The 23685-nt window shown below is 41.9% G+C and overlaps 1 protein-coding gene across 4 annotated transcripts in view; it reads left to right on the top strand.

The window, feature by feature from the left end:
* Positions 1–23685, top strand: part of pard3ab (par-3 family cell polarity regulator alpha, b) — a 246778-nt gene that overhangs the window by 167750 nt on the left and 55343 nt on the right. For all 4 annotated transcript variants that reach the window (XM_073491060.1, XM_073491059.1, XM_073491058.1 and 1 more), the window contains 4 exons: positions 3458–3688; positions 5239–5482; positions 14740–14868; positions 21623–21904. In XM_073491060.1, coding sequence (XP_073347161.1) covers positions 3458–3688; positions 5239–5482; positions 14740–14868; positions 21623–21904 — 886 coding nt within the window. The remainder of the gene's footprint in view (positions 1–3457; positions 3689–5238; positions 5483–14739; positions 14869–21622; positions 21905–23685) is intronic.

The following is a 23685-nucleotide window of genomic DNA, read 5'->3' as shown; positions in this document are numbered from 1 at the left end:
AGAAAAAAAAGTTTTTGCATGTTTTTGTCTAAATGCCATTTGTCAGATCTCCAACACAGTGTACATCCCTTTTTTTTTTTTTTTTTTTTAAGACTGCCGCTGAAGTGTGACTGTAGTGAATGGCGCTGGGCAAAGCCTTTAAATAAGTGGGTGTGCAGCGTGAAAAGCCTATCAGCCCGGCTCTCAGTGAGACGTTAAGGGAACAGGACAGGCTGATGAGAATGAATGGGAGGCCGCCAACCCACTAGCTTGTTCACTCTGCATGTATTCAATTTACCATTTCTATTTTTTTCTCTCTCTCTCTCTGTCTGTATTCTTTTTTCGGTCACTCTGACTGTAAACAAGAAGCTTGGATTATTTTTTTTTTTAGCTTGTTTCCAGACTTGCATTTTTAGAAATGATGCTACAGTCTGGCAGGGTATTTGAATAAATTTCAATATCTTTGACCCTAATTGACTGTATGAAGATTTTGCTTTGTTTCAAGAAAGCCAAGTCCGTTGTGCTCAGAATAAGAATTGAAATCAGAAAATAACAGCCAGTACACTGAAAATGCAGGGGGTCCTGAAGTCTGAGATCTCTAATATTAAACCCATAAATAATCAGAAGGTTTCATGATTCAGAAAGTAACTGAAAGTGTCAGAAGTCAGATAGTTATTTTCTGCATAGTGTGCCTTTCTCAGTGTCAAATCATGGCTATAGGCTTAAGGTTTCTAATAGGGCAGTGCATGTAAACTGGTCAGTGAAAGCACGTTCAGGCAGGCCCAAAGTGACCACACCGTCAGAAGAGCTGTACATCAAGCTGAGAGATAGAAAAGACTCCAATCAGCAAAAGTCAGCATTCCCAGGACATCAAATACCGACATTTTGGGTCGGTAAGGCGTTCTGAGTACAGTGATAAACTCCAGGCGGAGGGCTGCAGGGTCTCAAGACGCTAACACAAACTTTTCACCCCATTCAAGTCTCTGTATCTGTCTTGTTACATCTGCTGTGCGTGATATTAAACGACAGGATAGGTTGAAATCAGTCGTGTGATGCTGGGAAGGCAGCGTGCAGTGACACAAACTGAAATTAACCGATAATTCCCTTCAAATACAATAAAAAATAAAGTAACGAGCCTGTTTTGAAAACGTAAGGAGCGGAGAAAGTGAATGTAGGAAGGAAAAGTCAGAAGCTCTAGGAAGAAGACATTTTCAAGTACAGATACCTGAAAAATATGCTCAAGTACAGTAACAAAGTATTTGTTAAAGTATTTCTACTTTGTTACTTTCCATATCTGGTTAAGAAATACTAGAATTTCACAGTGGAAAAATGTCCTATTTCCTACTGTAAGTCTCTTTAGCCCCCATGATGCAAATCTACAAAAAAATAGGTCACAAATATACAGATTTCTAACAGTTAGCAGCTGTGGATTAAAACACAATTGCTGCTCTAGTTAGTATTTATTACCCTTTTTCAGCCTCTCTTCAATTTCAGTCACCTCCACTCTTTTCTCTCCGTCTTAGACACTTTATTTTTCTGTCTCCTCCTTCCTCACTCACTCCTCTTTTCACTCTAAACTTTGTGCTGTTCTTCTTCCCCTGCCTCCCCTATCTCTCTCTCTCTTTCAGTCACTCTCCTGCCTCATGGCACCGCATGTTAATCTGTCAGGCCTTGTGTATTTTGCAGCCTCCTTGCTACAGTAGCTCTGAAGTGACACCACACAGGGGGATTAGGACTCTTCCATTTACGTCCTTACCTCCTCACCTTATCTTCTTACATTTATTTGCCACCGTACGCATCCGCAGCCGGTTGAAAGCTGCCATATGGGAGCAAAAAAATTATGCCCGCACCACTGTACAAATAGTCTTAGTTTAATTAAACTGTCATGTTTCTCCTATTTTGCTGATGGTTATTTTCATTCCCAGCCACATCTTGTAATGAAATTTGTAGTCAGTCAGGAGGAATGTAACACACACACACACACACACACACACACACACACGATCATTGAGTTTCCTTCTATGTGAAACAAACAGCATCCAGGTTTAAATATGATGTGTCGTTGTCAGAGTTTTCTTATTAGTCCTCTGAGGCTTGGCAATGCTCGGGTAGACCAGGTGTTTGTTCTTAGCGCATTAAGTAGAGATGCTCCACCAAAGCAAAAGCTTCACCTGCTTGTTGAGGCATAGTTCCTTGAAGGGTGAGTGTGTCATTACTGATCCATAGCTGGTGCATATAATGGTTTTATTGTTCACCAGCTGCAGGAGTAGAAAACAAGACAGACATCTGTTGTGCCCAGTCTATTTTTTGACAGACCTGTGTGCATAAATCTAAGCATGGAAGAAACTTTCCAAGTTTTCCAATTCCAATTTTAGGTCATCCTCTTCCTTTGCATTATATTGTATGAAGACAGATAAGCAGTATCAGCTATAAGATGGTTTAGCATTTACGTAACATTTCTGCACAATGGAGCAGGTCTTTCTCTTTTGTTGTTGTCGGCTAGAAGTGGAACAAAAAGCAAGAGAATGCAGTCGTGGTCTATTTCCAGTTTCTGTGTTGTTGCCATACTGTGTGTGCTAATGACGTTTTTCGGTGGACGTTCACCTTGAGGGTCACGGTGAGGTTTGGCTGGAGCTTATCCCAGAATCCACCCGAAAAATTGCCGTTTGAGAAATGCTCACATTACTCGACAGTGGAGACTGTGAGGTCATACTTGGACAGCTTTAAATTGTTGGTCATTTGGCAGGAAGTGGCTCGTTGTGAAATACTGTAAGTGTCACGTTGCTTACTCAGAAAAAAAACTCTCTCTCATCCTCTCAATTCATCCTCTTAAATCATCCTGTTTAGTCATATTGCAGCATCACTCTCAAGCTTGTCTCGCACTACATCATCCTTTATCCTTGAGAATGTTTTAACATTTTTATTTACAACCAAAGTCAACGTGCACGTATTGATTCTGGACCGATTTAGTTATTTATTGTGGCACTTAAAGATGTGAAAGGGAAATGTTTTTGAGGCGATGTTAGAAAAGAATAACATCAGGATGGAAGTGAATGTAGATTGTAGCTTTTTAGTCCTCTTTGTAGTTACAAATATTAGGGAAACTTAGAAAACTGATGATGATGATGATGATGATGATGATGATGATGATGATGATAAAAGATAAGACCACAGGTTGGGACAGCCTTTTCTCTAAGGTTAGCTAAGCTTACTTGTGGTGACAATTTATAGAGTTCAAAGTACAGATGTAGCCCCTGAAGGCTTCCCACTTCTTGAAGCAGTCTTGTTAAACTACTGCCGTACATACTTTTGCTCCACTCCGAAGAGGTCTTTGCTGTTTGAAGTATACTAAAAGGACAGGATAGCTGGTTAGGTTGGTCCGATACTACAGTGTACAGTACTAAGATATAGTCTTGATTGGGACTTTGACAGGGCTGACCACGTTCCTCCAGTACAAACCTCTGTATCCTCCCATCAGGTTCCTCCACAAAGGATGTTGGACCATCGCTGGGCTTAAAGAAGTCCAGCTCTCTAGAGAGCCTCCAGACGGCCGTTGCCGAGGTCACCCTCAACGGGGACCTCCCCTTCCACAGGCCGCGCCCCCGCATCATCAGGGGGCGGGGCTGCAACGAGAGCTTCAGGGCAGCCATCGACAAATCCTACGACCGACCGGCTGCAACGGAAGAAGACGATGAGGGCATGGAGACATGTAAGATATCGTCCAGTTTGTACATCAGCCAGCGGTTAATTAAACTGTCCTGTTTTTTCAAAAATCACAGGTTTGATCCCACAACGATCATCAGCAGCTGGGAGTCCTGTCTGCGTCCTTCAGCGAGGAGCTTCTGGAACAAGTCTGAAATGTGAAATAGTGCAATGATGACATCAGTGACATTGCATTATATCATCCTGGAAATCAATAACAAGGATTGATATTGAAACTGATGATGTGTCAGCCACTAAAACTTGGATGCGGCTTCCATAATCATGCATGGGAGTGACAGCATTCTGACTAACGCTCAGTCTCCTGCAGCTGATGTAATCAGTGCTTGTGGCAATGGCATACGGCTGTGTCAGGACGGAGCTATCTGCTGCATTACATGTCATCACAGTGTCAATATGAGGCATCTGAAATGAGGATGAGTCAGGAGATAGGGTAGCATCGATCATGTCTGCAATAAGCTGCTTTCTTACCAGAGTGACTGCATTAGAACACCACACAACAATACAGTCAACGTCACTCTGTTTTCTTTCCTATTTAATGCTCCTGTTTCTGATTTGGTTGATTCCTTTTTGTAAATGTGAATTACACAAAATAGAAATGTATATATATAATCTAATCTGAAAGAGGAATATGTAAACCAGTGAATTATCTCCATACGATGGGTAGGAAATACATTTAGTCTAAGATGAGAAAATATCCCCACAGTGCCGTCCCCTTTCACGATTCTTCTTCATTTGTATATGGACAAAATACATACTCTCCTCGTAACCGTAGTTCTGTTTATCCATTTGGATTCTTTTGGTGAGATATGCCGATTTTTTTTTTTTAGATATCCGCTGTAGAGATGTCTGCTTTCTCTCGAATATAATGGAACAAGATGGCACCCGGCTGGTGGTGCAAAAAGTGCCAAAACCACACGTTTGAAAAACTCAACAGCAACGCCTCTTTTCCAGAAATCATGACCCGCTTAATCAAGATAATCTGCGGAACTTGTTCTGCACAGTTTCATGTAGATTCATGTTTTTCCAAACATGTGTTTTTTGGTGCTTTGAGCATCACAAGCCGAGTGCCATCTAGTTGCATTATACTGGAGAGAAGGCAGACATCTCTCTTGGCGTTATCTCCAAAACTTGGCAACTGACAACAAAATCATCCAGATGGAGAGCCCAAATAATCTGTTTTCTATCTAAAGTTGATATTATATTGTGTTACAGTAACGTGTCATTGTGGCGTCAAAGTAATTAATTTATTGCCTTTAATCATTTTATTGGAGGCAGCGTCTCTAATGATTACTATTTCACTGCAGAACAGAGCCCCTCAATCACTAGTAATATGTAATTAAATTGTGTAAGGCTCCTTTTGGCACTTAGGAGACATAATTACACATTTATGCGACTTATACATGTTCATTTATTAGGCTTATTGAGTTTCATACAGTACGTGCAAAATAACCTGTTCATAGTTTAAAAAGATACATATTAAATCCATTCTCCCATCTCTGTCCCCTGTCCACCTATTTGCCCTTTCCCTCTCTCCAGTGGAGGAGGACACAGAGGAGAGTTCACGATCAGGGAGAGACTCCGTGTCCACGGTGGCCGACCAGACCCCGCTGTCCGGCTCCGAAAAACCCCTGGTCAACGGCACTAATCGCACCAAAGAGGAGAAGAAGAAAGACAAAGACAAGGGGGGGAAGGAGAAGAAGAAGCAGCAGGACGGAGGGAAGGAGAAAGACAAGGGAAAGGCCAAGAAGGGCATGCTGAAAGGCCTCGGGGACATGTTCAGGTAAGACGGAAAAAAGTCTAGTCATGATTCTTAATTTGGAAAGTGTTTTAACAGAGCAGAAAGCAAAACCCGCCATATTGGCATATTTTTGTTCAATGTCTGACTGGGTCTCGTAGTTTTTGCTTTATTGAACTATTCTTACTTAATTTTCTGCACAAAGACGTTTCCTGAATGTTTTGGCACTTAAATACACAATATACTCTGAGCTGTGTGAAAACACAGTGTAAGAAGAAAGTACAGTACACAGTGTGTGTTCAGGGCTTATCTTGTGTTGACGGTACATTGTGTCGCAGAGCAATTCTCATTTAACACTATTACTGTTTTATCATCTGCACAATGTAAGCACAAAACCTTCCTAAACTATCTATATATAAACTCTGAGATAAGGCGAGGGCTGAGATGTGTTCAGTATCAGTCTGTCCAAGCCGTTCTGATCAATATCTACTGTAAAAAGCTGACACATCCTTATTTAGGCAGTTTTGTGTGCCGTCTTCATGTGTGAAGAAAAAAAACTCCTGTTGACACATGGATAAATAACGTTAATCATACTTTTTGGAGGCTTGGTACCTAAAACAGCTGTCTGATTTGTTCTGTGAGTGAGATAAATGAATGGGACAGGCCTGAGCTGTGGAGCCACAACAGTAAAAAGTGTGAGGACACACTAATAAGACTCTCAGACGAGTTGACCTTTGTGGTTGATTTTCCTGGTATTAATTCAACATTTTACCCGTCAAACAACCCCTTATAGTTAAACTGACACATGCACAAACATCCCGATAGTTTATAGTCTACACTTCCTCCTTCATGTCTCTCCATCCCCCTTTTACAATTGGTGTCCAGGTCATTTGGTCTGCCCTTCCTCCATCTGATTGGTTGGGAAGCCTCTGGGCCCCGGCCAGTAATATGGTTGTACATCATATTAGCCAAAGTGGCGATGACAAGGAAACAAAACTGTGACTCTTGTCTGAGAGGGGAAGGTAATGAGGTCCACAGAGATGGAGAGAGAGAAATAAAAATGAAGGACTTTTAGAAAAGGGGGAAGGGTACTGAAAGAAAAACAAATATATTGTTGGAGACAGAAATTACATAAAATATGCTGATAGAGGTTTAATACACTGTAAGGGAGAGAGATCAATCAAGTGAGCTGGAGGAGGATTTCAACAAACAAGGTTACAAGGTAAATTTATTGTCATTTTCTGAAACAGATGGGTTTAAAAAAATGTTTGAGTCCTTCGTGCTGCATCTGTTTTTCTAGTGTTGATGATGAATTGAAGAATCTCAGTCTGGGGAATGAAGCTGCTCTGTAGTCTGTTGAAGTGTTAAAAATGTGTCCTTGATGTTGGAAATAGCAGTTCAAATCAAAACAGTTCAAATCAAGGTGTATTTAAGGGGTTATATACAGTTATTATAAAGGTCACTTGATGACCACTGAGCCAACTTTATGACAGATGGCTCCAGAAGAAGTTAGTAAGTCGACCTTCAGTTATGAATATTTTATCAAACAAGTGTCATCCTTGCTAGTAATAATCAACATGTAACCAAGAAGGTCGATATACTGTATATATAAACTTCACCCAGTTCAACCAGGGTGCGCATCCCAGGTCGAGCAGCTACGACTACATCATCAACATGTCTCAGCTGAAGTCACTATTTAGTAAAAATACACAATCCTAATTCATATTTATGGCATAATTAAAGGAGTATGTCAACACTGGAAATATGACCTTTGCAGAAAGGCTGTGGGCTGTAAATGCTGTAGAAAGACAAATATTTGTGAAATTGGTGCTACATGACCAGAGAAGACGAAGAAAAGGGCAGGGGTAGAAAACCTACAACAACCAGAATGCGTAGCGCTGCACCGGCCCAATGAGCACAATAAGCACTCCTGCTGAAGGATGACGCACTGTCCGGTTTTAAACTGGAAACAGCAAGGCGGTCAGCTTGTAGCAAACAGCATTGTATTGCAGCTAAACGGCTGCACTAACATATGTTTTTGAAAACAGATTTTAGACAGTTTTATCAGAGTTTGGTGAGACGCCCCTGGACAGAACTTTACAATCGTACATTCGTATACACTACCAACATTGGAGTGACACAAAGCTTGTTGAAAATTGGCAAAGTTCCTGATTAAGCTTTGATATACTGTAAGAACAGTAATGGAATAACAGAAGAGAGTCAGAGAGACGAGTAGTCAGGAGCTGAAACTAAGCTATTGGACCTTCAGGGGCGCCGCAAGGTTAAAGTCAGAGGAGCTCTGTGTCGAACAGGTGGGATCGCTTCAAATGACAACAGCTAACTTGAGGAACAGCAGAGAGGCTTATGGAAGGCAGTCAGGGCCACACACACACACACACACACACACACACAACGGTGTAATCACACATGGAAACATACTGCAAACTCATCAATGCAGGCACACTGGAGTAATTAGCAGGGAACACACACATACACAGAGGCATGTATTGTAGATATATTTTGAATAACAAATCCACACAACATAAAGGCCACTGATACAGATTGGTGTTTGTTTGTCAGAACATCAGTGCGATGGCAATCTGATTGGCTCGTATTGGTCACATCAGATCAGCCCCATTAAAACTGTGTCTGACCGCCTGTTTGATCTGCGCCCCAGTGTTTACTGGATGAGACATCTGTGTTCTCCAGAATAATGATGTGGGATATATTCAACCCATCTGTATGTCTCGTCCCGGTCAAACATACTCAACTTAAAGGAAGAATCCACAAAACTGTGACTTCAGTGTTGACGCAGCAGCACTTCAAGCTTTAACATTTTCTCTTCTGGTATGCAGGAAGTGATGTGTAACATTTCTGGTTTGTTTAAAGAATAAACAGGACAAAAGCTTTTTCAATAACCTAAATTATTGTCTTCTTGACAAGGTTTGAGTCAAGTTGAATATGCTTCACGACATATATACTTTTAACTCCCATTCAGCTGACTTATCCAATATTTTCTCAGAAGAAATACACTGCCATTTCTCACTTTGAGTAAGCTGGCACTGAAAGTTTAGTGGGAATTAAGTAAGCAATTTTTGGGGAGAAATTAATGGTCGCTCAACAGCATATTAATCTATGAAATGTGATCGGGAACAAATTGCATTTTTTCCCCCTGCAAAACTTTGTATGCATAAACAATAAATCATTAAAACTGCACTGATGTATTATTGTTAGACTGCCATATTTTAAATACATTTCAGGGCATTTACTGAAAAAGTAATGTATGTTTTTCTTTTTTATGTATTTATTTCTTAGTGCAGTGGAATAGACCTTAAAAGTAATGATTGTCTATATTGACAAGGCTGGATTTTCACTGCTCTGGCCCCGAAAACTCCAGGTTTACCAAAATCTCTGGGAAAAGGAATGACATTTCAATTTTGCTAATGTTATTCAACATTTGTTTGGAAATATGCACAACTCAAGCACAGTATTAACTGCCGTGTTGAGGGGCCTTTGGTTTGGTGCCACCTTATTACCTAATCACCTAATCATGAGATCCTGTCCCTGAACCAGATCTAGTTTGATAACCTTCATAAATACATTTTTTCTTTCCTTTTGCTCAGTAAACCTGGCCAGGAAAAATACTGTATATTGTGGCCAGTTTCCCCTAAAAGGTAAATCAAGACGTGTATATTCCTTAAACGCATCCTGTTTGCTATTCAACTAGAAGAAAAATTGAAAGCCTGAACCCCAGTGGAATATTTTACAAATCTGAACAGACCAAGAACAGAGTGAGGTGATCATTTATTTAGCTCTTTTGTGTCACATTGCATTTAATAAAGGGCACAACGAGAAGGCACCACATTCAGAAGCTCACAGCTGAATTAACAGAAAATCCAATGAAAAACACTTCCTTGTAGCACCCACGTTGTTTGATTGACAGGTGATATGTGGGAGCCACAGTTTAGCAAACACTACGTGGCAAGCACTTAGCCACAAATATGTTACTGAAAGAGAGGGAAAAAACGGTACCTTCATTTGCATGTTTTCACTTGTGTTAGTGTCAACATGTCATGATGAAACGGGATGCAAATGCGTGTTGTCGGGCCCAAACCACAGAGGGTGGATGTGTCGAGAACGACTTCAACGACTTCAACTGTTTTTTAAAAAGTGCGGCCCTATCGCACCGCCGAATGTGATGTGAGCAAGTTGGTTCCCCCGAGTGGCTTCACAGAACGTCAAGAGATCCCCACGAGTGTCATGTGATTGAGAGTGTGTGTGTTTGTGTGTGTGTGAATGAGTGAGTGAAGGCTTTTTGTTCAGGAGTGTCAGGGCGCTCGTACTTTTGATGTGTGTTTGCATGTAGGCGGGGTTGATCAAGAGTAGGAGGCCTGTAGAAGTCAAAGGAGCGTGTGTGTGTGTGTGTGTGTCTGTGTGTGTGTGTGTGTGTGTGTGTGTGTGTGTGTGTGTGGATCAACAGAGCTGCCACTGCCTGACCCTCTCATGTCTCGAAGGCCTCACACTCAGTCCCAATCAAAGCCTCATTACCATCAACCCCTGCCAACAGTGCAGCCTGCCAACTCTGTATCCATCTATTCTCTCTCTCTCTCTCTCTCTTTCTCTCTCTCTCTCTCTCTCTCTCTCTCTCTCCCTCTCTCTCTCTCTCTCCCCTGCTCTCTCACCCCCTCTCTCTGATCATCACTTGGACTCAAAAGCAACACCCAGTCTGTTAGCTTGGCACCGGCGAAGACGCTCGCTGCCCAGAAATTCGAGGGCTGTGCTAATTTTGCAGTGGTTATAGTGTGTGTGTTGGTGGGTGTGTGTGTGTGTGTGTGTTCTCGTCATGAACAAGTGAACAAGCCCGAACAAGGAAAAGGCTCATGCTGTGACGAGCTTCGTGATGTGTCGCCGAGGAAGCACTGTGAGGCCTGTTTTTGACCGTTCTCGCCGTCTGCCGATGGGTTTTCTTAGAAACTCACACGTTCGTGCGTCATACTCTGCTCAGGGGAAGAGAACGGAGCGTGATGGGAGATAAAATGCTAATAGTCACGGTTTACAAACTGCAGCTAATGCTGTGTTCATCATAACTTGTTGCTCGTATTCCCAGCTGTGCTCACAAATGAAGACTTGGCTGGTCTTTGAAGCAGTAATACTCACAACATACCAACTCTGCAACTCTTAGATCCCACTATTGGAGCAATAATCTAAATTGTGGCCTTCCTGTGTCATCAGAGGGAAGCTTGTGTTGTTGCTTACCTCAAAATGTATGGTATGGTATGGTGGCCCTTTTTGGACATCACAGACTTCACTGTCAGACTTGGCTCAACTTCCATGAATCTAACTTGGACTTGGTCATCCCCAGGTTTACTTTGGCTTAGCTGTAACTTTAGCTGGATGCCAATGTTAACATAACGTTAGCATGTGTGTTAACACAGAGTAACACGTGATCGGCATGTCAACATGCTAGTGTTTAGTGATTCAGCCAATACTGATAACTGCTAGTAACCTGCTATTCTTGAAAAGATAGCCATTTTTGTATCTTAAAGATGATCCTGAGCTGTAGTTTATGCACAGCTGCACAGAAAGGCTAAGATGTGGTGAGCAAAAAAAAATCCATTATCAGCCTATAGCCGATTATATTGATTTCCCATTATCCGGCCGATTTTGTATTGGCAACCCTAGTGCTAACCTGCGAACACGTCAGCGTTTTATGTTCAAGTTAATCACAAAGTACAGCTGAGGCTGATGGGCATTCACTTTACCTGTATCCTGTCCTGAACAGAAGTGAGATGGGTGGCACGAGACTGGGATCAGGGGATCAATAGTCACTTAGGCCATACATTGATCAGTAGTTATGGATTCCTGAAGTGTTTCAACATCTTAGTTTTTATCAGACATTAAGAAACACAATAGCTTCATCCAATAACATGTCGCGGCAAGACAGCAAATAAATTCAATACTTTTCCCCCAGCAATGATTTTGTGATATCATGTCACATTTATCAAATAGTAGATGGAAGCAGGACTCCCATCTGCATTTTTTGACATTTTCACGGATGCCATCGTGCTGTGATCATATTTTAGGGACATTAATTCTTGACTTTATCCTAACTTCACTACTTTCTGATGTGCCGACTGCCCCCATGTGTCCCACTGACATTTCGGCGGTGCTGCGTATCCAATATGTCACCCGAAATCGTCCACAACACCGCCAGACTTGTTTTCACTTTTTGTGCTGTTAAAGGATTAGCGGTGACACACGGGCGGTCTGCTGAATTGAATTAGCTGAATCCTTGACATTTTGAAGTTGTCTTTTCTAACCACAGAAACACGTCAAAGCCTCTTTATCGATGGCGTCCGGCTCCACAAGACGAGGCGGGCCTAACTGTGCCTGGAATATAAGATTATTAAATGCCCCCGGTGTCACGGTTTATACTCTGTCTCCTCTTCAAAGTTTTCCCATTCAGTCGTAAATCTTTTTGTGTGTGTGTGTGTTTGTGTATGTGGCTGTGTGTGCGTGCGACGGGGAGAGTTTGGCTGTCTTTTAAGGGGCTGTTAATGAAAGTTAGTGGTGTGGAGAGAGAAAGTGTCAACCGTCTCGCGCTGTGATAGATCACTCCTGCTCTTAACATTAACGGCGAGCCGTCACTCTGAGCATTTCAGGCGGCCGCAGTTAAATTAATCAAGTAATGGACCTTATAGTCTCCGAGCCCGCCCCCTCCTCCTTATGCTTACTGCAGTTCCTCCTCCCCATTACCATCTCTTGGTTGTCCTCAGTTTGTCTTTTACCCTCCGAAGCATCAGCATCTGTTGTTGTTTGTGGGCTTATACGTCTTGACATTTCAGGAACATCAGGAAATTTACAGTATTTGATAGCATACTTTTTTTCATTGAAGATCATCCCCTTTAGTGAGAAAAGGAAGTGTGCGAACCAGACTGAACATAACATGAATGACGCTCACGTCTTTTCTTTTGTTTGAGTTGAGATACCCCTCGAGGCAGAACTTGCATACATTAAGTTTAATCAGTTCTGTATCATCGGGTCCTCTCGGGTCATCACAGATGCATTTCATGCCAACACAAATTTTTAATCAAAGACCTTATATCATAGCTGCTACACATTATGCATGGATTGCATAACCGATTTTTAGATTTCTCTTTGGTTGTAAGTCTGTTTTAGGTTTTGGTGCATCATTTTTGTACATTATTTCAGACAGTAGCGAGCCGACAGACTGCAACAGTGTCCCCGGTCCAGACTTGACTCGGGGGGTTTGTGATAACAAGGCCAATGTCTTCGACCCCTTGGCTATCAGAATGCCACCTCGTAGATTTTCTTTACTCCTCTTTAAACGTCATTTTAAAATGACATGTATGTATTTAGTGATTTTGTCAGCCATTGGACAAACTTCACACAGATTCACTCTGTTTGACAAATGGCCAACACCTGTCATGATTGAATCCCAGATTCAGCAGCAGCTATCCTAATTGTCTGCCTAGCAATTTTTTTTTTTTTTTGTGAGATCTGCACATGGCGGGCAACAAAAAAGACCAGATGCTGAACCTCTGGGTAGCATCTGCGTGCCACATGCACTGGATGCGTGTTCACATGGATGCCAAAGCCGACGCAGGAAGTGTTCTGCAAGCGCTCTGTTTCCCGTCGGTTTTTGGGCTTCTGTCCACTCGGCCACCGGGATGCTGCAAGTCAGAGAATCTTCCCCACAAACTAGGAAGTAAAAGTTTTGAGTTTATGAAAGAAATCCATTTTTGTTAAGGATATTATCCTAACTTTTTTTAGATGTATATCAGGTGTGATACCTCTGTCGTTCTTTGTTCGTTCTGTCTCAGTTACACACACAAAGTATTTCTTTATTTGCTTTTTCTCTTCATCATTCTCCTCATTTCCTCACAATATTGCACAATTCTTTTAGATGCCATTTTAATTTGCTTTCTACCTATTTTTTCTCTCACCTTTATTCCCATTCAGGGTTGTTTTTCTTTTTTTTCTATTTTCTTTCTCACACACCTCCGCGCTCACATCGCTGGCTTCTCTCTGCAGATTCATGCGTTTGTTTTGTTCTTTCTTCCTGTCTCTCTCTCTCGATTTTACTTTATTTTACTATTGTTTTTCAATTCTCTTTCTTCTATATATTGCTTTACATGCACACATTCACACGGCTCACATCTCAGCATGTCTTTGTTTTTTTCCCACTTTCTTACTCCTATTGGGCAATTTACAGTCTTTCTCTTAAATTCTTAAACACACTCGCGCTCTTCTTATGGGAATTTCACTTCTTTGGGTTTTTGTTTGATCCTGTGACTTTCTCTTTCCATCACTGTCTTTTTAATCTTCCTCCTTTTTTTTCTTTCTTCCTTCACACATACACACACTCACACACACACACCTCTTGAGGTGTTCTTTGTATTCTCCACCATATACAGTAGTTTAGTGTGCAGTCTTAATGTTTCATTCATTGAGTTTCTCTAGCGCGTGTTCATTTTTTCCTCTCTTGTTCACTTTCCTCTGTCTCTTTCATTAACACACACACACCCACACACACACACACACACAAACACACTCACCTCTCTGGTTTCTCTCAGCGTTGTCTCTTTAGAAGTCGTAGATATTCTCCGCGGACCAATTTCCCTGTGAATAATCGCTGAGGTTCATTGTGGAAGCGAGCACGGTGCCAAAGTCATTTCTTCAACAGGCTGCGGCTTTATACTGAGTCAATCAAGCTGAAATATCTCTGCAATGGCTCCTATTTCGTTAAGCGTCACTCCCACCCTATGAATATAATTACTGTGATGGGCCTCGTCTACGCCGTCTTGCTTTGCCACTCCCCAACTTTAAACGAACTGAATGGGCTCTGAACTTGTGAGAAGTACTTTTTCAAACGGTTCATTTGAGGGCTTGATCGACTATGATACCTGTTGGCTGTTTTTTGTGATCACAGGCATACTAACATTTTCAGTCGGATCAGCTGGAAGGCTGCTGTACTGGAGAGAAATGACTCATATTTTATGAACATGCCTGCTGGTTCACAATAAACGCATCTCTTAGGTTTAAATTATTAAGAGATTTCCTTGAATTGGTTCTGTGACCTTCGGCTTTTTATCTGGTAACTGGTCCGTCTGGGAGAAAATTGCTACTACACCAGTCTGAGTTGGGAAGAATGATTCAATTTCGACAGCTTACACAGAAAAACACCAAAAAATGTAGTGTTATTATTTAATTAAACCCTACAGCATAGCCCCGTAGATACAGACACACAGATAATCATTGTGCCTGTTTCTGTATTCAAGGTTTGGGAAGCACCGTAAGGACGAGCGTCCGGGGGAAAAGATGGATCGTAAAGGCTCCAGCAAGTGGAGGCTGGAGGAGACGCAGGTTTCAGAGGAGGAGACGTTGAAGATGAGGATGGAGCAGGAGAGGTGAGGTCTTCATGATGTAGCACCTGCTAAATGCTGATACATATAGTTTTTTTTCTGCTCAGTGCTGCGTTGGTAAACGTCCTTTTGACTCTGGACTCTCATGTGCTTTGCTACTTTGGGATCCGATATCAAAGAGGGGAAAAATGTGTCATAACTTTGCAGCTCTGCCGTGCTCCAGGAATCAAAGTGAACCAAATTAAATAATTTATTTTCTCTTCGGGGATCACTCACAATGTTTTTAACCTAAAAAAATCCATGTTTTGAATAGCCTTGATCGTAGTTACAAAGTGCAAATTTAAATTAAAGCTTCTAGTTCACCCTCCCTGCTTTGGCCCTTTAAACTTTCCTTCTATCTGCTCATTGAAGTGGAGATGCTGAAGTCGAACACATGCTCTCACCTCTCCCTAGTATCAGTTTAGTAACGATCTGTATGTGGCCGGCATTTATAAACCTCACTTATGTTTGTTGAACCTGTTATTCCAAAAGCCTTCATTAATCACTCATTAGTCATTAATCTGCGTCAACAAGCTCTACTCTTCTGGGAAAGCTTTCCACAAGATTTTGGAACCTGGCTGCAGGGATTTGTTCTCATTAAGCCCACAGGGGTATTCATGAGGTCCAACAGTGACGCAGGGTGAGAAGGCCTGGCTCGCAGTCGGTGTTCGAGTTAATCCCAAAAGTGTTGGATGGGCCAGTCAAGTTCTTCCACACTGAACTTAAAACATTTCTGCAGGGCCGCCGATAGTCTTGCTTGTGCCTAGGACAGGAAGATCTCCAAAGGCGCCCCTGACACATTAGCTTCAGGGTCAGAGGGCTGTTTTCGGCTCTCTAATGACCCAGAGCGTGGGACAGGACTGACCCCTGTGCCCCCAGCAGCCACTATGTCCTGAGTACATACAGTATATTGTAGCTGAGTAACATAAAGCTCCAACAATTAATCAATTAGCTGTTAAATATTCAATTAATCACCAAGTATAACAATTAATTCATCTGTTTAGGTAGTTTTTTTAGGCAAAAATAGTCAAAATTCTTCTTAAATGTGACTATTTTCTATTTTCCTGACTCCTCTGTGACAGTAAACTGAATATCTTTGGCTTGTTGACAAAACAAGACATTTGAGGATGTCGTCTCAGGCTTTGGAAAACACTGACATTTTCAACATTGTCTGACATTTTATAAACCAAACAACTAATCCATTACTCAGGAAAATAATCGACAGACCAACTGACAAGGACGATAATCGTTTGTTGCAGCCCTGGAGTTGCAGTATCGCTCTGTCTAACTAAATTTAGAGGGAAACAAGTGGTCTTGGAAGAGTTCAGGAAGTTTTTTTTCAATCTAGTGTGACAGACTGAAGGAATTCCCTCTGACATTTTACAGACTAAACAAAATCACATTGTTTACGATAGCACTGTGTTAATGGTTTGATAAATCAAGTATTTGTGAGATTTGAGAACCCATCATTTTACTGTTATCGAAACTAAAAACAGCCCCGAGACAGCAAGCCTCTTTGTCACTGCATTACTCTCTTCTCCTTTCCTCACCAAACTAAATGTCAGTCGGGCACCATGCCAGTTTTTTTTGGGGGGCAGTAGTTTGTAAATGCCAAGGCCATTACAGCCCTGCCAGCTAATTAATTCCCATGCTCGTGGTGTAGGGGCAAGAGTCATTACTCCCTGCAGTTGCTCGTTATGAAAATTTGGTTTGTAATTCTTTCTTTACGCCTGCAGAGCAGATAGTCCAATAATATGATAATAGCCGAGTCTTTATTTTTAATTGGCATAAAGTTAACGCAAATGCCACGTCGGATGATGTGGTTGTTATGCCGGATAAAGTTAAAAGTTCAGACTGGTCCGTTGGTATGTAATCCAATCCGTGGCTCCTCTGTTATTTCTTGTTCTCAAATGTCGCATACATTTATTATCATGGTGGTTACAAACACTTTGAGCCACTGAAACCTATTCAGGACTGTTTTATGGTATTTTAAAACAGGAATATGGTTGTCACAGATAACGTGCACCATTTTCTCATTTATTGAACATGATTTTGCAACACACTTACATGTCTCATGTATATAGCTCTGTTTTTTTGTGGTTACATGCTGAATTCCCTTTTTGTGTAGCCTACAAGAATTGAAGCTTTTCCAAATGCTTGCTTTGCCTTGTCGTTATAGGGTATGTAGGGTATTATTGACATAAAAATCAGTTAATTTAGATTTGTTTGCGCCCTCTGCATCACAGAATGGGTAAAACAATGGATTGAATGCTTTCTAAAGGCACTACTGATCTAATGATATTTGTAACAGATAGGCCTGCCTCTCATTACATGTCGAGGTGGAAGTAGACGCAGTGTTTCCACATATTTTGTCAGAGTTTTCTTTGAGGCAGAGCCTCTGCATGAGCTGCAAAGTGTTGATTATTTGTTGTTTTGTTTGCTTGGAATGGTTTTACCACGTAGAGTGCTCCAGGCAAGAAAGAGCCAAGGGAATGAGGCAAAAAGGTATATGAGGAACAAAAAAACAGAAATTAGGGTAGTTACTCTGGTCATCCACAGAGCAGGAACCATCTTGGGGTTGTCCGCTAGTAGTTTTTAATTCGAAGCTTTAATTTATTTTGTTTAGCGTTTGGTGTTTGACTCCCTCCCTAAGCACCTGAAAAGCACAAGCATCTTCCTCGTTTGTATTTAAACCGCTAGCTGAGATACACCGATATTGACGGGGGGAGCCCATTGAGGATGTGTAGACTGTGGCTGCTTCGCTGTTAAACAGTGATCCAGTTAGCAGTGCTCTCCAAAGGTTCAGCCGGGAGCTTCAGCACCTCGCTGCAGAGCACCTATCGATTGGCCTCAGCCAGAGGCTATGGTTAATCCAGCTGTGATTGACTAGATGAATGGATTTCCTTGTGGTTTAAGGTCTCTGGTCCCAGTGGGCTCCAACCCCAAGCCAGACAAACAAATCTAGATAGACAGTTCAGACAGCACACTGATGTTTGCAGTGGGAGATGTATAGTCATTTGAACAACAGATAAGCGTACGCAAATGGAAATATTTGGTCATTGTTGACATGAATGTACTTTGTATAATGATGTATTTGGCCTGAATCAGATAATGTCATTAATTAGAAACATTCACTGTGTTTAAACGATCGCACCAGGGCTAGATTTTTGATTTTCTTTAATCAGAGGTATTGGTGAGTACTAATGTATTTCAGGTTGACAGATCCTTAAAAATATCGATTTAGACCACTCAATTACAGACATCAGGTCATGACTATTGATAAAAATGATTTCACACTAGTTAAGAGATTTAAAACCTGGCTTAAGGTTAAAAGTTCAATCTATACAGCAGGCAGAGCGCTCTATATCATGTAGACTGTCCCATTGAACTTCCCTTGACCTAGACACTTGCTCAGTATGACTAATTCTTGTCCAGGATCAACAGCGCCAGCCCAAGAACCGTATTTCTGTACCATGTCAGTGGCAGACATGAGATTCTTTAAACTGTAAGTGGGCCCTGCCTGCAGTTAGATTTGGCCGACTATGAATGATCAGAATCTTGAGGCATAGCAAGTGGCTAAAGCTCCTCGTCGCCAAAACATAAAACATTTTCCAGATAGCCAACGTTATCAATCCAAAAGGACTTTCAGCAGCCATCTTATCCCGCTGGACCTTCTCTTTTCATGTACTTCCTGCCTTTCACCGAGGTCTATCAGTCGTGTCAGCATTACCGCTAAGAGGAAGGTTTATTACACTGTGGGTACAATAGCACATAATGGACCATTGTTCTGGCTTGATGTGGTAGAAAGGTCACTCGTCAAACACATTTCTTCCACCATAATGTCCCATCCTGCCATTTCTATACCCTTTTATCTGCTACCCTCTCCCTCTGTTTCTGCCATGCACTCTTTTTACTCAATCCCCGGACTCCTTAACTACCTCTCTCCTTCCTTTTTTTTATCATTTAGCCTTCATGCTGAGAGTATTTTCATCTCTCATCGAGGTTAGCCCTGAGTAAGAAAACAGGGTTTTCCTTGGGTAAATATTTTGGGACTGAAAGGGTAATGATTAGGTCAAGTGTGGTTTTCCTTCCTGTCCCGTTTCAATCAACGTAATTTTGTCCGCACAATTGGACGTTTTTAGCAACATTGCTTTTTTAGTGCTTGTCATGTTGACATAGATAGAGGCTGAGATTGTGTCTTAAGGGAACAACTCTGCAAGCTTTAAAGGAGGCTCCATTAAATCTACTCAAGCAGCATAATTGTGTAAATGCTCCTTTTTCCCATAAATTATGACTTTTTTTGTCATTTTTCGTAGCTATCACAGGTCGCCTTCTACGTTTGCACTATTCGAATGTGTATGTTTGTGTAGGTAGTGAATTACAAATGCAGATGACTAACCGTGGTGATAAATGGAAGGTGTCGATAAATATTTTGGTATAAAATGCTGGTACCAGTGTCTAAAATGTGAGGACTGGCTGATTTTCTCTATTTATATCAATGTAACAACACAACTGAAGGTGCTTTTTTCAGTACTTTAGCTCTCAAGAATTTAAAATTGTGTCCTCAACCAGAACTGGTTCAAAACTGCATCCTTCCTCACTCAGAAACTGGCCCTATTGACCCGTCCAGTGCCTCGTTTTCGGGGAGAGGCTGCGCGGAGAAGGCCAGGCGCTGGATTGGTATGTCTGGCCTTATCTTATCAGCCACTGCGCTTGTGTATACAATCAGTAGCTGCTCCCACTTCTGCTGCTGCTGCTGCTTTCTCTGATGGAAAACACTGTTTTTCCTCTGGGTTTAAAGATAGATCCCTCAAGGGCCCCGCTTCCTTCTGCGCTATTAGATAATTGCTGAGTTCACAAATAGTACAGACACGGCTTACTAGTCCACAAGCTTTCACTCCGACATGGGTTAAGATGTCGGAATAGGTGCATATTTAGTTTAAAAAAAGATTACCACTGTCAGGATTCAGAAGGGAGCGGTTAAAGCCGTCAACTTCATTAACAGACTTTTAGTAGTAAAGTGTTTCCATCCGTTTGTTCTTTTCTTTTTTTCTTTTAGATCCGCATTTTGTGCCTACCCCCGCCAATGGGGAGCCCTCCTTATTAGACTTATTGTTTCATTATGCACAGCATGCAAATTTTCTGGAGGAAGCGTTTTAGATTTTAGCCCGCTGAGTCTTCAGTGAAGTTGCACCCCCTACCTCGTCACCGCTGCGGCTGTCCCATTCGCTTTCCCGCTGACATTAAAAAGGGGCCTGGAGAAAAGAGAGCAGTATGATAATTGGTAGTTGTAAAGCTCTGATAATTGGCAAGGCTGTAATTATGGGGCTGCGCGATAGGTAGTCCCCCTGCTGTAGAAAATGGTGTTGCCAGTTATTCACAAGATAATGGACTAAAGAGAAAGAGTGGATGTGTGATTTCTGTGTGTTTTGAGTCGCACGTGAGACAGAGAGGTGTCAAAGGTGTGTGTGTGTGTGTGTGTGTTTGAGAGACGGAAAGATTAAAGCATGGTAGCTGTGCATTAGCAGCACTCTGTGAAAACAAAGTGCTTCCCTTGTATGAGTTGTTTTGGGGGCGAGAGACTATTATACATTGTTTATGGTATTATTCATTGTTGGTGGGGGGGGAGGTGCGAGCATAAATAATAGACTCCACAGCTTCTCTCTCTTCTGTAATGGAAAGTTAAAAAGGCACAATAAACAATCACTTGCAGATGTTGCAGGGGCTGTTTTGTTAATGTGACACCTGAGATTTACAGTGTCTCTCAGCTCCGCAGTGTAAACACTACATGGATTTAGCAACACAAAGGTTTTAGCTCACAAAATGGAAACGAGTTAAGAGGCAGTTTGAATTTCCCACGGAGCAGTTTTTAAACCATGATTCATGAAGAGTTCCTCTGACGTCCATACGTCTCTGTTACAGCACTAAATATGTATGTAAATATGTTTGTTGTCAGTTACATAGTTGATGGACAGCATTCTACAAAAAAATATTTTTCATAATTGTGCATCTGTAATTAATACAAGGCTGTCCATCCCCCATTTTAAATATATTATTTTTGTATTAGCCGGGTGCCCGGAGCCACCAGACTGAGCTTCACGATGGCTCTTCAGACACCTTTGTGTGACATCAGTCAGTGTCAGCAAATTGTCTTTTTATATTAATGTGAATATTGTGATTTAATATGTAGAATTTAGTGGAAATTCAATAGAGAAACCATTAATTGATAAAACGGATAGGAATGTCTCGTCTTGCCTATCCAGTGAGTTAAATACCTGACAATAGAGCCATAGTGGTGCAAAGCCACCAGACTTAAATAGTTTGGTTAAGAAGCTAACCTATCTGCAGATTTAACTGAACCTTATCAGTAGCAAAGTCTCTCTCATATTAACGACAAACCTCAGAACCTCTTGGCTTCTCTCACTTTGGTTCTTTGTTCCAGTTATTGAGGCTAAATTCAATAAATGAAACCTTTTCTGCTCAATAAATGTTTGTACAGCTTATAATAATTCTTCTCACAGTCTTTCCGTGGTCAGTCAATATGAATAGCAGTGTTTGCTAAAAGTATTGGCCGGAAACTTTAGCTTAATTTATTAAACAATAGAGAGAAAAAAGTTTCTTTGTGGTATATGAATGCAAGAATGCCCATTAAAACAATACTTAATGAATCACAGCGCCAAAAGTGTACTTTTTCTGATCCATTATAGTCTTAATCCTTGATTTTTAGTATTGACGTGTGTGTTCCTATGTTCACCATCAGGATCCAAGCCAAGACCAGGGAGCTGAGGGAGCGTCAGGCCCGGGAACGGGACTACGCCGAAATCCTGGACATAAACCGCACGCCAGAGAGGTCCTCCGAGGAGGAGCACCCGTACGCAGGCATCAACGCCCTGAACAGCTCCGTGGACAGCGGGCACAGCCGGCCCCACAGCCCCCGAGACGATTACCCCCACATCCATCCGCACCACCAGCACCAGCACTCAGATTCCCTCTACACCCAAGTCAGCAAAGCCCGCAACGACCGGCCTCCGTCTGCAGACAGGTAGGAGGGTTGCATTTATGCATTTGAAGCTTGGTGTTTGGGATCAATCACTGGAACCAGAATATTCTCGACTTTTGTTCCTTTTTTTGCTACATTTTTAAAAATGATATCAAGCTCCTCAGTTGCCGTCCAGGTCATATTTATTTTATGTTGTTTCCTTTATGTCCTCAGTTTTTCCCTTGAAAAATGAATTAATTACGGGCCAACACTCATGAATTCCATTGAAGTCACAAATCCCCCCTCAGGTGCCATTTCCGCCGGCAGCCAGGTGACAGGCTGCCATTCATGGTTCGGCAACCTTTTTACCTCCAATTCAAAAGCGTGACCCAGTCATGGTATTTTCAGTAAAAGGTTTGTCCAGGCTCTTATTCTGCCTCACATTCCCACTCGTAACTCTGAAGGCAGCGTTATTGCGCAGAGACAGCAGGCTGGCTATCACACCTGGAGGAGAAAATAATCACAGCACCAGAAGGCAGGCGGTAAATGTCAGCTCGCCGACTGTGAGACACAATGCGCTGTTCTCGGGGGAGATGTGGGGATTACTCTGGGGAGGCAGAGAGTGAACGGAAACCTTTGGAAATCCGTCTCTCTTTCTGTCTCCCTTGACCTTTCTACCTCTCTTTCTTTCTGTCTGTGGTTCTCTTGTTGATTTCACCTTGTTGCCACCTTTTCACGTTGTTGCATTTCCTCCATTTCTCTGCCTTTACTATGAAGCATTCTGCCTGAGCTTCCAGCATTTCAGACCCTCTGTGTCCACGATCGACAGCTGTCATTTTTAAAATAATCACCCCGGCCAGGCAGCGTGCAAATTTGTATTCGTAAACAGCAGCCAAGTGGCATTGTAAAACTTATAACCCAAGGCAAAGTCCACTGCGGTAACAGCCAGCCAAATTAAAGCCAGAATGTTCTGAACGCCTGCATCTTGTCGGCAGCCGCAGTTCTCAGCACTGCAGGTCTGGGCAGAGCTGCTATCCAATCCTCCTTCGATCAATGAAGGGAGAGATTCATAGCCCAAAGATGGATTTGGGCAAAACTTGAAGCCAATCGAGGGAAAGCCTGCAGCTTAGCAAAAACACAGGCGGTTCAGGCGAGTATATCCACGGCTGAATGAATGGGTTTGTCTTAGTCGTGGTTTTCACGCATCCCCAGATGGCCCCAGCAGCCTGTGTGTACTTCAGGAGTGCTGTAGCTCGTATTGATTCATAATTCATTGTGCTGCTGTTGTCACTGTGTTTTTTTTTTTCTTTTCTTCTTAATCCCTGATGTGGTCCTGTGTGGACGTACGCACATGCGCAACGGAAGATAATAAACTAGCATGACAGATACGAGGTCTTATTTAATTAGGTGAGGGAATTCACTGCATGATTTAGAGTCTGATCATCATCATATTAAAGTTTATAGCTTTTTCAGCACATAAGCATTTTGTTTCTCCCTCAGTACTCCACTACGAGATTTTGTTTTTGTTATATAAATCTTTGGGGTGAATAAGTTTTAAGAGAGAACTGCTCCCCTTCAAGCCCACAGCAACAACAGCAGGCTAACGGATTAGCGCTGAGATGATTTTAATACACAGTTCTCATAATTAGTTTGTAGTTTAAGTCATTAAGCAAAACTTTTCAGTATTTAATAGTTCCCATTTCTCAGATGTGAGGATTTGCAGATTTTTGAGTTTTATTGCATAGTAAATCAAATGTGGACGCAGACAACCCAAAGACATTTGCTTTGACTTTGACTCTCACTCACAAGATGTAGACTGTTGGTATAAAGCTGCCATTGTCAGA

The sequence above is a fragment of the Pagrus major genome, chromosome 21 (genome assembly GCF_040436345.1).
Source record: "Pagrus major chromosome 21, Pma_NU_1.0".
In the NCBI taxonomy this organism is placed as follows: domain Eukaryota; kingdom Metazoa; phylum Chordata; class Actinopteri; order Spariformes; family Sparidae; genus Pagrus; species Pagrus major.
The sequence above is the reverse complement of the archived record's forward strand: the minus strand, read 5'-3'. Positions and strand labels throughout refer to the sequence as shown.